This window comes from Musca autumnalis, unplaced genomic scaffold (assembly GCF_047663935.1).
Source record: "Musca autumnalis isolate F117 unplaced genomic scaffold, ASM4766393v1 scaffold_5, whole genome shotgun sequence".
Classification (NCBI taxonomy): domain Eukaryota; kingdom Metazoa; phylum Arthropoda; class Insecta; order Diptera; family Muscidae; genus Musca; species Musca autumnalis.
Window position 1 is genome coordinate 5148076 of NW_027412088.1, and position 14462 is coordinate 5162537.

The 14462-nt window shown below is 36.1% G+C and overlaps 1 protein-coding gene across 32 annotated transcripts in view; it reads left to right on the forward strand.

Annotated features, from left to right (window-relative positions):
* kcc (solute carrier family 12 member kcc) overlaps positions 1-14462 on the forward strand; it is a 108022-nt gene that overhangs the window by 3384 nt on the left and 90176 nt on the right. For 6 of the 32 annotated variants that reach the window (XM_073957115.1, XM_073957116.1, XM_073957120.1 and 3 more), the window contains exon 1: positions 10881-11138. The exons of 5 other annotated variants lie outside the window; for them this stretch is intronic. In XM_073957115.1, coding sequence (XP_073813216.1) covers positions 10960-11138 — 179 coding nt within the window. In that variant the 5' untranslated portion in view covers positions 10881-10959. Of the gene's footprint in view, positions 1-9569; positions 10630-10869; positions 11529-14462 lie in introns of those variants that run through there. 21 more of the 32 variants (XM_073957125.1, XM_073957140.1, XM_073957149.1 and 18 more) reach the window with 16 other exon arrangements.

Genomic DNA, 14462 nt, shown 5'->3' on the forward strand with positions numbered 1-14462 from the left:
GCCAGCCATCACAACGACAACCCACAATTAAAATTTCAGTTCGATTCGAGAAGTGGAAGGAACTGACCAATTGTCGTGGGAGGTGAAGGAATTTACCAATATAGGTAATCTTAGAATTTCAGTTTAAGAGTCATTCCTTTCAATAGTTATCGTGCCAACCAGCTATTTTTGTTGGTCTCCGTAGTTTTTAGATCTATTGAATTATTATGTCAGAAGCGAGGGCGAGCCCATGAAAAAAATATATAGCTGGAACCAGAATCACAAGATCAACGTTTTATGAAAATTTTACAATAAACCTCGAAATGCCGTTTTGAACTGGTGTGAGGAAGGTCCGAAGGAGTTGTCCGACTTGATTTAAGTTTGAGCGAAATATCGTGATATGCAAAGGTTGGTCTAATGTCAGTAACTCCTGTCTAATAACTATCGACTGGAGTAATATTTTGAACTGTTGTGAGGGAGTTGTCCTCTTCCCGATTTTCGGCATTTCACCGAAATGGCAGAAATTTGGTACATATGTAGTCTTCGTTGTAGGTATAAAACTTTCCAGCTAAAATCTGTTGGTATAGGTTCACGCCTTCATATAGCCCCCAAAGAACGGTACCACCCGATTTCCGGATTAGAAGGTTGTGGCCTCAAGATTCCACCGAAATGACAAACTTTGTATTTAGTCTTTCGTGGGTTATAAAATATTCCAGAATAGAATGATCAATATAGGTCCACTTCTTCATATAGTTCCCATACAAGTGTACTTCCCGATTTTCGGTATTTTGGAGGTTCAGATATTTCGGTAAGATAGCCACATTATTTTGGAGGTTCAGATATTTCGGTAGGATAATGTGGCTATCTTACCGAAACATCTGAAATTTGGTATTTAGTCTTCGTTGTGGGTATATAACTTTCCACCAAAAACTTGTCGGTGTATGCCCACGTCTTCATTAGCCTCCACAGAACGGTACCTCCCGATTTTCGGAATTTTGAAGGCTGTGTCATAAATATCAGACCGAAATGACAAATTTGGTATTCAGTCTTTCATGGGTTATAAAATATTCCAGAATAGAATGATCAATATCGGTCCACGTCTTCATATAGCTTCCATACAAGTGTACCTCCCGATTTTCGGTATTGTGGAGATTCAGATATTTCGGTAGGATAATGTGGCTATCTTACCCAAATATCTGAAATTTGGTATTTAGTCTTCCTCAAAAATTAAAGGAAATTAATTGTTCAATACAACTCGCGGTGGAGGGTATAAAAAGTTCGGCCTGGCCAAACTTAACCCCGTTTTTACTTGTTCTTTTTTAACCTCGATAAATTGAAATTGTAGAAAAGGATCTGTTCATGCAATTATAAATTATCGCGATTCCATTGTACATATTTAGATGTTAAATCAGTTTCTAATAAAAATCAGCTAAATAAAAATAAATAATAAAAATAATAAATAAATTAAACAATTATTTTTAATTTGCGGAAATAATGTAACTTGAAGGAATAATCGTCATTCGTTAGTTATTAGAAATTTTTTGTTTTAAATAAATGTTATTATTATCGGTAAGCAACTTGCAGAATTCCACTACTGATCGAAAAATATTATATGGAGTTAATCACTACCGAATTTACACACTTGCCATGTATTCAATTAAAAATACATATTTTTCTATTAACGTCAATATATATTTATGACATCCCAGATTAACAGTTACCAATTGTGTATTTATATTTCAGTTAAAAACAGATTAAATACGAGATAATCATCAATCAGACAAGGCTGTATTAATTTACTTCTAATCGCAAAATGTTTGTGCTAAATTCGTGAAACAAACACAAATAAAGAAACTATAATTTATGATCGTTCTTTTTCATTCGATTTTTTTAAAAAAAAGCAACATCATAAAAAATTGTTTTGTAAATAAAACACAAAAAGAGAAAACTATACATTGCATATGCCATATGGCCATACTTAGTACTTGCTGACTAGCTGTCAGAACGTCAAACGTCACTAACGCTCGCTGTCCATATTTAGAAAGTACTCGAATCTAATTTTAATTTGGCATTCGATTTCAATTTTCCCACCTTTGTTGATTTACATTCAAATTGTATAAAAAGGGGGTGTTTTGATGACGAAAGTGACGTTGGTGGTTGTGGTGGTGGTGTTGGTGGCTGCTTTTCCTGGCCGTCTGATATTTAAATGTGTCCAAATGGCCTCAAAATCCGTTTCGGCATTTCTTGTTGATTATTGCTTTTTTTTAAAATCTTTGAATCTGAAATTCAAAAATTTCAATGACAGCGTAAAATGTCAGCGTCCGTCTGTCGTACATTACCAATATTTGTGCCACATTTCGTTTTTGTTTCTTTTCTTCCCCGACATTACATTCAAACATTTTCAGAAAAATTGAGAATTTTTACAAGCATTCATTTACACATGTTGTGCCTGTGTATCTATTTTCTCCAAAAGATTCTTCGTCGATATTCGGCGATTTTTAAACATTTCGTATTTTGAGAAAATATAAACAATGTAAATGCAGAGAGTGAGAGCGCGCCGCGCCAGATAGCAAAACATCACGAACACCATTTATTATTTTTGGCTAAAAACATTCGGTTTTGCACAGCTGTTGTTGTTCCCGAGGCCATATGTTCCATATAAGATCGCTGTTCTTTTTAGCATTAGGTCAAGGACACGTTACAGTGGGGGGCTTTGGTAGAAAAATTACTTTTGTATGTGCATATTATGGATGTATGCATTTTTTGAACACAAATAATTATTTATTTTTGGTTTTATTCATAATATGTGACACTGTATTATTAAGTTTTTTTGTGAATATATTTCACTAATGCAACTCTCTGCGTCTGCAATAAACAAATTGTAAAAGCTTTGAACGAACCATCTACCAAAATATGTACATACGTATGTAAGTAGCAGCAGTTCGACAGGTAAAATCTACTTCAACCTCAATTTCCTCCTGTTGTAACTCCATGCTCCTCTCACAATGTATTTACATGCATACATACATAAATTCTTGATGAACGTGAAAATTTTGAAACAAATCAAGAATTATTGTAGTCATGCCCTGAGATACCGATATATAATATATAACAAATAACTGTTAACTAAATCGACTTTACAACAAGCTTGAGCCCTAACAGGTAAACAAGCATCAGTCGGCTTTGTCGATAGGGATAGCCTCTGCGAAGTAAAACTTTGAAATATTCCTCAAAAAATATGTAAATGTCACTTGGATGGCTTTTTTTGGAAAATTTGGTCTATCATTGAGACAAGTATGAAAATAAAAGTATATCGTTGTAAAAAATAAAAGTATAGCGTTGGAACTCATAACGATAAAACCATTCAGGTTGAATGAAAAAAAACTCATCACTGCAAAAAAAAAAACACATGTCATTTGGAAAATTAAAGTACAATGGCGAGTTTAGTCTTTTAATTACAATAACTTCGGTATAAGTATAAGCTTCGAAGCATTGCTAGAGAAGTCACTTCCACAGCCGATAAGCCTGATGAGCTGCGTAACTATCTTCGATCTTCGATCATTCAGTTCAACTCCAACGATAAATTAATAGAAAATAACAATAATACCTATGGTACAATAGTGATATGAAGGATATTTTGTATCCTCTAGAAAAAATGTTTGTAGTCAGCCATCACAACGACAACCCACAATTAAAATTTCAGTTCGATTGGAGAAGTGGCCTTAAATTGGATATAAGCGCAAAAGTGTCGAACTTTTGTGGGGAAATCCATCTTGGAAATTAGTCTATGTTTAAGAGTCATTCTTTTCAACAGTTATCGTGCCAACCAGCCATTTTAGTTGGTCTTTTGGATTAAGTCAGGAAGCGAGGACGAGCCCACGAAAAAATATATAGCTGGAACCAGAGTCACAAGATCCACATTTGATGACAATTTTACAACAATCTTCGAACGGTCCTTAAACTGCATTTAAGCGAATATTTTGAATTGTTGTGAGGGAGGTACCAAAGGAATTGTCCGACTTGATTTAATTTTGAGAGAAATATCACGATATGCAAACGTTGGTCTAATGGCGGTAACTCCTGTTTAATTAATAACTATCGACTGCAGTAATATTTTGGACTGTTGTGAGGGAGTTACCGAAGGAGTTGTCCTCCTTCCTCCTTGATTTAATTTGAGCAAAGGTTGCTCCAATGTCAGTAACTCCTGTCGATAGTTATTGTACCATCCAGCCCTTTTAGTTGGTCCCCTTTGGGTTTTTAGCGCTCTGTCATGGTCCTGCCCACGACATGACTACAAGGAGTACCAGAAAATTTTGAACTTTTTTAAGGCTGAAGGTGTTTTGAAATTTTGTGTGGGAGATACCCGATGGACCGTTACCCAGCAAAAATTCGGATCCGTTAGTCATTATGTAACCCATTACAAAGTAATGTATACAAAAATAACTTCTTATATTACTCCTTATTAAGTAATGAGTAGGGTGGCACAAAGTTTGTGGGTCCGACTACAAGTCCAAGGGTGTTCAACGTTCACAGTCGGCCGGGTACTTTTTTTAGAAGTCAAAAAACAGTTTCTGGTGCGCATGTAAGCATATGTACACGTTGAAACAATCCTTAATGTTCGTGTGGGTGGCCGAGTGTGTAGCGTGTTAGGCTACAAAACAAAAGTTCGTGTGTTCAAATCCAGTAGATGGCGAAATAAAAATAAAATAAAAAATAAGAAGTGTGTTGAAATTGAAAACAAATTCCACCTCAACGGTTCTAAAAATAGAAAATATATTTTTTTAACTTATAGCTTATTTTTCAACTTCCAGTGGCCATAAAATAACTAGTTATTCTAGTGGTTATATTGGTCATAGATTATCTAGTTATTCAGTGCGACATGGCACTGTTAAAATAATGGGTTAGTAGGGGAGGAGGATTTTTTCTCGGTATAGTCCATATTTGAACATGATTTAAGTGTGAAAGAAATATTACGCAGCGAAAAGGTTGGACAAATGTCAATCACTTCTTTCGATAGTTCTTTGGAGCTTCTGGACCATTATGTCAGGATGCCAACGTAACCCATTACATCGTTGTAAACAGGACCACCAGAATTAATTTTGGTAAAAATTTGCCAGCGATCCTCGAACCGCCTTTTAACTGCACTTAATCAAAAATTGTGAACTTTTCCAGTATTTAACTTCTTGGAACTTGATGTACGGTCAAACTGGATACTCAATTTTTACGTTTTCATGCTCAACAGTCTTTTGAGTTAGTCTCGGCAGAATTATTTAGAGCTTTCGGGACATTACCTCAGGAAGTATGAACTTATTCCCGAGAAAATTGTACCTTTATGAAAGAGGCCGTAAGCACAACCTACTGCAAAAAATTCCACGCCCATTCGAAAAGTAGGCTTAAATGTCGTTTAGGGGCACCTCTCATATACAACGATATATAATTTTCCGGGGGGAAGTCCATCCTTCCCGAAATATGTGTCTTGACATTTTACAATTTTAACGTGGGCAATATGGGCATCGTTTTAAAGCTTATGGAGAATACTTTTAAGCACGCGACCTATTTTTACACCTGTTCATAGGAGAATGTATTAAATTCCTGTTAAAATTTCGGACCGATCCGAAAGGTGCCCCTAAACGACACTTGTTCGCGAAAAGTATTCCTAAACTGCACTTGTGCCAAAAATTTTAAAATTTTGTGTGGGAGGTACCCGAATGAGGATATATAGCAGGATATAGTACATATTCGAAGCTGATCTATGTTTGGACAAAATATTGCGAGAAGCAAATTTTAGACCAAATCGGTTGATCCGTTCAAGAGTTATAGTGGGCATATAGCCAGCCGGAAGACAGACAGACGGACGAACATGGCTAAACCGATCGGCTACAGATTGTCTGAAACGGATTTCGTCCATACATACTTGGCATCTAAAACCATTATTTCTACATGATTCTGTTGAGAACTTTACAATAAAAAGGCTAGTGAACGATAAAAAGAACTAATGAACGGAAAAGGGTTCTCCAATGACACATGAACGAAGGAACTATTTGGAGTCAAGGAACGAGATTGAGGAACTATGAAGTTCATTCTGAGAAAAGAACTGAGAAAGACAGACACGGTTCGAAGAAATGTTCAGTTAATGCATTAACGGAAACAAGCAATGTTGTGGATGTTGCACAGTATGGGAACATGTTACAAAAATGTTCCTAGAAATTTTCGGTTTTGTTTCTGGATGAGTAAAATAAACTAAAAAATGTTCACATATGGTTTAGTGGACTTCTTTGCTCAGTACATTCCCAAGAATCAGAAACGCGAAGGGACCAATAAAGTGTTCAAATCACCCCACCCTATTATTCATATATCTGCGATTTTTGTAGTTATGGCCTTGACTGCAATTTTTTGAAGGAGCACATCGGGATATCTTACTTCTCGGTAGCCTCGAGTTAGGAAGAAGATTCTGCATACTAAGCAAAAACAAGTTTTATGTGCACTAAAATGATACCAGAATATGTAATTTCGAATTCTGCTATGGAGGAACAACTTCAAGGTATGTACCACAGAAGTCGTATCTGCAGACTTCGGCAACCTTTTTATACCCTCAGCATTTATGCTAACGAGAGTATATACACTTTCATACGGGCAAAATGTGCCTCATCGAAATAAAGGTTTTAGACCACAAGAATTTTTGGACGAAATGTGTTTCAGACAATTTGGAGTTGAATTAGCCATGTCCGTCCGTCTGTCTGTCTGGCTGGAACGCACGATAACTCTCGAACGGATCAACCGATTGGGTCTAAAATTTGGCTTTTGTAATATTTGGTCCAAACTTAGTTTAAGTTCGAAGATGGGTTATATCGGTCCACTCCTTCCGGTACCTCGCCCACAAAAGTTCGGAAATGTTCGGAAAATTAGTGCGCACGATAACTCTTGAAGAAAGTACCCGATTTGGTCCATGCTTTGCACATCGTAAAATATCTACCGGACTTAGATGAAGTTCCAATATGGACTCAATCAGTCCACTCCTTCGGGTACCTCCCACACAAAATTTCGGAAAAGTTTAGTTTAGCACCTGCTCTCGAATCGCTTTGATTTTTGTTGCAGCAACTTGTATTCACTTACCCCCATACGACGGTACAAGTTTCATCAGGGACAAGTCCATACTTCCTGTGAAAATGGGCGGAAAGGTGCAAAAAGCGCCTATGACACCTTGTGTAGTGGTTGGAGCGCAAGATAACTCTCGAACGGATCTGTCGATTCCGTCCAAAATTTGGCCTTCGTAATATTTTATCAAAACAAAGTTTAAATTCGAAGATGGACTATATAGGTCCACTCCTTCTGGTACCTCTCCCACAAAACTTCAAAAATGTTCGGAAAATTTTCGCGCACGATAACTCTTGAAGGGAGTGACCGATGTAATTTATACTTTGCACATCCTAATATATCTACCAGATATAGATCAAGTTCGAATATGAACTATATTTGTATACTCCATCTGGTACCTCTCACACAAATTTTCGAATAAGTTCACTTTAAGCCCTGCTCTCGAATCAATTTGATTTTTGTTGAAGCGATTTGCATTCGCTACCTCCATTACGGCGGTAAAAGTTTTTTCAGGGGCAAGTCCATATTTCTTATGAAAACAGCCCGAAAGATGTAAAAAACCCTTATGTCACCATGTGTGGCGGTCGAACTGTTCAACCGATTTGGTCCAACATTTGGTCTTCGTCATATTATATCCAAACTTAGTTTCATGAACAACACCGGTCCACAACTTTCGGTACTTCTCCCCAATACTTAAAAAATTTCACTAAAATGCAAGGACGATATCACTTGAATGGGGCAACCAATTTGGTCCAAACTTTGGATCTCCTAATATTTTATCAACATTTAGTTTAACTTCTAAAATGGCCCATATCGGTCCTCCCTAAGGGTACCTGCCCTACAAAAGTTCAACATTTGTATCTGACACTTTTTTACTTGTTGTTGAAGCAACTTGCATTCGCTGTCCCAATTACGGCAGTAAAAGTTTTTTCAGGGGCAAGTTCATACTTCTTGAGAAAACAACCCGAAAGTTGTAAAAACCCCTATGGCACCATATGTAGTGGCTGGAGAGCTCGAACCGAATACTGCGTTCATCCACACTTTGGATATTGTGAAATTCGAGGGTGGTGCTTATAGGTCCACTCCTTCCGCGACCGATTTGGTCAAAACTTTGGATCTTTAAATATTGTCGAAACTTAGTTTATGTTCAAATTTGGGCTCTATCTGTTCAATCCTTGTGTGGTTCGAGGATCCTTTGGAAATTTTTACCGATGGTGGCCCTGTTTACAGCGAAATTATGTTCTTCGTAGGGTAGTGTGATAAAAAAGCCCTATCTATCGAAATCCCCACAAATTGTGGAGCTTTAATCCTATCCATACTTTTGTCGGTTCATACGCCCAAAATTTTGAAAACATATTTTTTTTTGGAAAAAAAGTATTTCAATCCATTCAGGCTGAGGGTATATCTCTGTCGGCAAAACCGACTGATACTTTTTTACTTGTTTATTAACAAATATTTTATGGTTAGCTAGCGACCAAAATATAACATTGCTGTTAACTTATTTTTAAGTACACCAAACCAAAAAAAAGTGTTGTAGAAATCCGCTATTGATGATCCATAAACAATTGAGGGTGCATACAAGATGACGCATTCGAAGGAGAAAGGATTTATTATACGTCGAAAATGTATATCCTCTTTATGGTCGCAGATACATCGGTTAAATGTCAAATTGAGTCGATGAATTTTGTTCACTTGTCTTAAAATGTTTTCTCACTTTTTTATGAAAAAAGGGTTTGTAGGTATATTTTGCAAATAGCTTTAGGATGTGGACATTATGAAAATGTTCTTGAATGTTAATGAAAATTTTTGTTTAGTGACAATATCCCACGTCTCAAAAGTCTCAAAAGTGTACCCACTAAAACTGTAAAGCGTTAGGCATTAGAAGAAGTTCAGTCGTCTATTGAAAGTGCCTTCAAGAAATGCCTACAGTTGTTTTTTCTTGTGTCGAACTAGGTATGGATAAAAGGAGAGGGAGGGGGAAACCGAAAACAAATGTCCAATCATAAACAAATGAATGAATTATGATTCTCTTTTTTACAAAACACGATTGACAATCGAGCAGAAGAATGCATGTCAGCGTGAATTTTTTAACTGTCGTCTGGAGTCGCATTGATTGGTGATTTGTTATCAATATTGTTCTAGGGTTTTACATACGACACAACAGACGATCATATGTGACGTACAGTGGGGGCTATGTGTTAGTGAATTGGTGTGCATAACTTTTTTTCTTTCGTACAAGTAAACATTAAATAATTTCTTGACACAAAAAGCTGTCGAAATATGCAATGTCGGGCTGATCCCACTCCTCCCTCCATCCTCACCCATTCCATTAATTCATACAACAACAACATTTAATGGGAATTGGGTGTAAAATTGTTTTTCTTACAATTTTGTTATTATTATTTTTTTTTGTTTTCTGTTGATATCTCTTAATTTCCAGTATAATTGTGTGCGGTTTTATGTGTCGCCCCTGTTAGTGCATACATTGACTGGCTGACTGACTGGCCGGCCACTGCTCGTGGAGGGTATGCGTCGACGATTTGTTCCTTCTTCGTCGTTTTCTTTTGCCGTTTCATTTTGTGTAATTATTGTAGTAATAAAACTGAAACACAATTTTTTATTTGGCTAACCATTTAGACCTAAATCTAGAAGAAGCTAAATAACGTCATCGATATCACTGCTGCCCGCGATTGTGTGTTCACACTGCTGCTCCGTGTCTGAGTTGTACAACTGCGGGGCCAGCCAGTGAAAACAAAAATTGTTCTTCGTTCGTTCGGTTGGTTCGTTGTATTTCGTATTACTCATGCGCGTTTTTGGAATGTTAGTTTTCGCATAGACGTTCGTTAGAAAAGTTGTTGCCTTTAACAGCAACGAAACAAATAAAAAAATTATGAAATAATAAAATAAAAATTATAATAATTATAACAATAAATTGCAACAACAACAAAAGGGAGATTTACAACTCCAACAAAGAAAATTTTACAAAAACAAAAGTGCTAGAAGTTATCCAAAAAATTTAAAATATAAATATTACAAATCTCAGTCTTACGCGTATTTGAAGTTTAAACGTCGATGCGGAAATTCGGTTAACGCGGATATTGTGACGGATCGATGCAACAATTAAAAAAATAAAAAAATTCCTGCATTTGTTTATGTGTTACCTTACAAGAGTTTTGTTCAAACATCCTTAATCTCAAGCGAAAAAAACACAAATTCTCGGCTTTCCTTTGGCCAAAAGGATTTTTTATGTAAAAGTAAGGAATCAAAATCGGATGTTAACTATTAATTAAACTATTAGAAAAACAAAAATAATCAATCAGTTCCACTGGCTAGTGCTTGGTTCGGCCAAAAGAAACATTGAGTAGCCACTTGGCCAAAAAATTCCTTAGTCAGCATTTCGTTTTTTTTGTTGCTTTTCACTTTCACGGTGTAGTGTACTCGTACTTGCGTATGTTAACCATTCACAACAATTTGCCTTAATTGATATCAATAAAACACACATTGGAAAAACGAAAAAAAAAAACAACAACAATTAAAACAAAAATAACACAAAAAGTATGTCGAAGTAATTGCTTTGCATAAAAATATGTTAACCATGTCCATCACATTAGAATTCTGAACCGACCAATATCAAAGTCCTTAAATTCATTTTCAAAATTCGTCCCTTACCACTTGCGGAATATCAACACCTGTAACACCGTCACTGCATTCCACGACGATGTCGATGTACTCCCTCCTCCCACAGCCTAATGGCTGATAAACTGTTGAGTCTTTCGTATAGCTTTTCTGTCCATCGTTTCTAGTTTTGTTTTCGCCATGCGATTGGCGGGCGGCACAAGTCGTTGGAACGCACCTCTAGTGGCATTGCACAAATCAAATCGTTGAATGCCGCTGCACACAAAAGCAACGGAAAAAGTGACAGGATACAATTTAGAATATCGATCCAGGTGCATTAATGTACAGCGTTTGATTGTGTTGTTGGTGCTACGCTTATCCTTGGCTTTGGCGGTCAAGATAATAATAACTAAAATGACTTTATTTCTCGGTTGCTTTTTCAAAAGAAAGTAAGAAGTGGAAAATGCACAAAAGTGTCCATGTACTCGTAAATGTTTAGCAACTAAGGTGGAATTATTCAGTTCTCATGGTCATTGAAGTAATAAAACATGTGCTTGTCGGCGGTATAGTGAGTGTGCTTGTGTTCAGCTGTCTGTCGGTAATCTGAAGTGAATTTTGAAAGCAAAATTATTAAATTGGTGTGTCATACGTTGGATGAAAGTCAAAACCTTAAGTTCCAATCGTGTTAAAATATTAATGCAGTTTTGCTTTAAAATGCCATATTGGAATTTTAAATGAAGAAAATTATTGTTAACCTTCGCCAGAAAAGGAAGAAAAAATTGTGTGGTTTTCAGAAAATAAATAAAATACAACATTTCAAAAACTGCAAACTTTCAGGGGTAGTAAAATTATTTGTACTTCACGAAAAATAAATTAAAAATGTCATTATTAAATTATGTAATTGTTTAAAAACGGATTCTTGCGAATTCGATTTATTTTTAAACTGTGATATTGGTTTCAATATACAGCTACTAAGTGGAGTTTTTAAGCGTATCTTGGTGAATTCTCATTCACATGAATTTTTCAGTTCCACTTATTCTTAAGCTTTGGGTTGACATAAATTTTTGGGATCATCACTTCTCATCCCGATAACATAATAATGTGATGGTCACTCCATCTAAATAGCCAAAAAATCCGTATTTGTATACAAGAGGTCTGCACCAGGGTTGTGCTGTTTTCGAAAAATTCGGTATATAGGACTGATAAATAAAGATGGCTACGTCGTATCACGATATAGGAGAAAAGGAGGAAAACACGGCGATGATGTTCAGAACCAATTTCAAGATATGGTATTGAGGTTCAGGTCAAACCGTCAAATAATGAATCAGGAGAAGCCTGTTGTTTACGATCCGAGTTGTTCGAGACCAGAGCCACCTATTTAGCAACAGCTTACAACATTAACCCATACCTGATGAATAAGAAATTATGCCCTTTTCATTAGGAAGAGTATAAAATTGTATCCTGAAAAGAGTATCCGTTTCCGAACTTATATAATGGCAAAAGTGTCGCAAGAGCAAACTGTCGAAAATTAGTTCCACATATACATTTTCTCAATATATGCGGGAACGGATAAATGGCAAAAACATCAAAAACACTGGAACAAATGTCAAAGTCGGCGTGCGAAGCCGGCAAACATGTTGGACATTTTTGGTTACCCAAATTTGTCGTGTAAAAATTACTAAAGAGAGAGCATCATTTTTGTTTAAAGAAAAGTGAACATTTTGCAACTTTTTGGTGTACGGGAACGCGTTATTGGGAACATTTGTAAAAATTGTAAATATGTTTAGTTCTGGAACACAACTTAGGTCTCCTTCACCATAAAATCGTTTTCAGCATATTGAGTGAACAACGAAAGCCTGTGTTCAATCCATTGGGTCATATCAATGCGATTTTAGGTGTGGTAAATTCATCACTCTGGATAAGAACCAATAGGCCAAACCGAAGACTGGAGATGGCATTCCTATGCATTCAAAATTATTCCAAACCATGCTTGGATTCAGTATTTCTGCAATGCTCGTATGGCTATGCAATGTGACATTAACTGACACACAGTTCCCTCTTAAAATAGAAATGAACATATGCAGACAGTTCAGGATCAAACGACGTCCGGCTGAAAATCTTATATCAGTTTCGGAAGTCAATAAATGTAGCACAATATTCATTAAAAATCACAATCTACTTGTTATGCCGGAATTCGGAAGAAATAACATTGAAAATAGCCTAGATTGAATCTTTTAAAGTGGATCTGCTAGGCATTCGGTCATGACAATAATAAGTCGGCCAAATGTGGATGTCGAAAAATTTTTATGTGGTTAATATGGCTTGATCTAACGCCAAAAGACACAGCATTTTGAATAAAGAGGAAATTGTTTTGGTCAACTACAACTAATCAAACTAAAATCACGTTCTACAAGCCATTCACACTACTCGTGTTAATGTATAGATCCACAGCATAGGTATTTGTGCAAGCAGAAAATACATCATTCTACGGGTCAAGATTAGGGATGGTTCGTATACCGATTTTTTTGAACTGTCAAAAAGACGTTTCGTAACCCTCAAACCACGTTATCGTAAATCCTCAAATTATTCCTACGCTGCACAATGGTTCAGAAATCGATTTTCCTGGCCAAAAATCAAAATTTTGTTTTGTCAAATATATTTAATTTTTATATGGGATTCGATAGTAAACATATTGAAACTAAGGAAACCAAAAAAATAGGTAAACATATTAGAAGGCGAGGGCGTGGTGTGCCCCTAAAGACGAACATTTTACCCATTTTTGTGAAATACATAATTTTTGCAAATTTCAGGAGAAAGACGTAGCTATTTCTCGGAAACTATAACAGATATTGTGTTCATTGTGTATTTGCAAGGTTGGTAGGATTGTGGCCTTTAAAACTCGTTTTAGTAAATTACCGTAGCGTTTACACAACATGAACTATTTAATTTTTCCTTAGGTACTAAATTTTATGAAATTCCAAATTTAGTGGACTCGAACTTTTGTGGAAAAACAAAACTCTGTTTTCACAGAGAGTTGCCCGAGAGTCTCCTCTTTCAGCCCATATATACTTTTGTACCCGTCCCGTTCCGTCCGTTTAACGCTTTTTTCGATTTATTGAAATTACATGGGTAAAAATGTGTGTTTTTTACACTGTTTCCATATGACTTACAGCTTTTTGACACAAATTAACATTTTTTTGAGCATATGAGTTTTTACGAGTTATATAAGTTTTATGAAAACCCAATGAGCGAACCAATGTGCGCTGGATTATTTCCTTTGTTGGCCTCTCTATGAATTAGGTAGTAAGTTCGGTATACTCTCCTTCGTGTACCTCCCACACAAAATTTGAAAAAAAGTACAGTCCAACAGTTCGTTTTGGATCTCTTTCGGGCCCTGTTACTATGGCGCTTTTTTTCGGCGCAATTCCATACTTCCTGAGATAATTGCCCAAAAGTTCCAAAAAAAGAAAACGATTTCTCCAAACGTTGTACATCGTACAAATTATTTCTCACAGACTCGGATTATGTCAGAATATTGACTACATTGGACCACTCTTTCGGTTATCTTCCACACAAAGTTTGAAAAAAGTGCAGTTTTAGGGGTGACGGCCACTTGAAAGCCCAAAAAAGGAAATTTTTCATGAATTTTTTTCCAAGAAAACTAGCAAACTTTTTGGTGGATTTTTTTCATCTGAAAGAAAATATCTTAATCTAGTGCCTGAATTTTTTTGTTAAAAAATATTTAGCCCAATTATGAATATGAACTCCCAGTG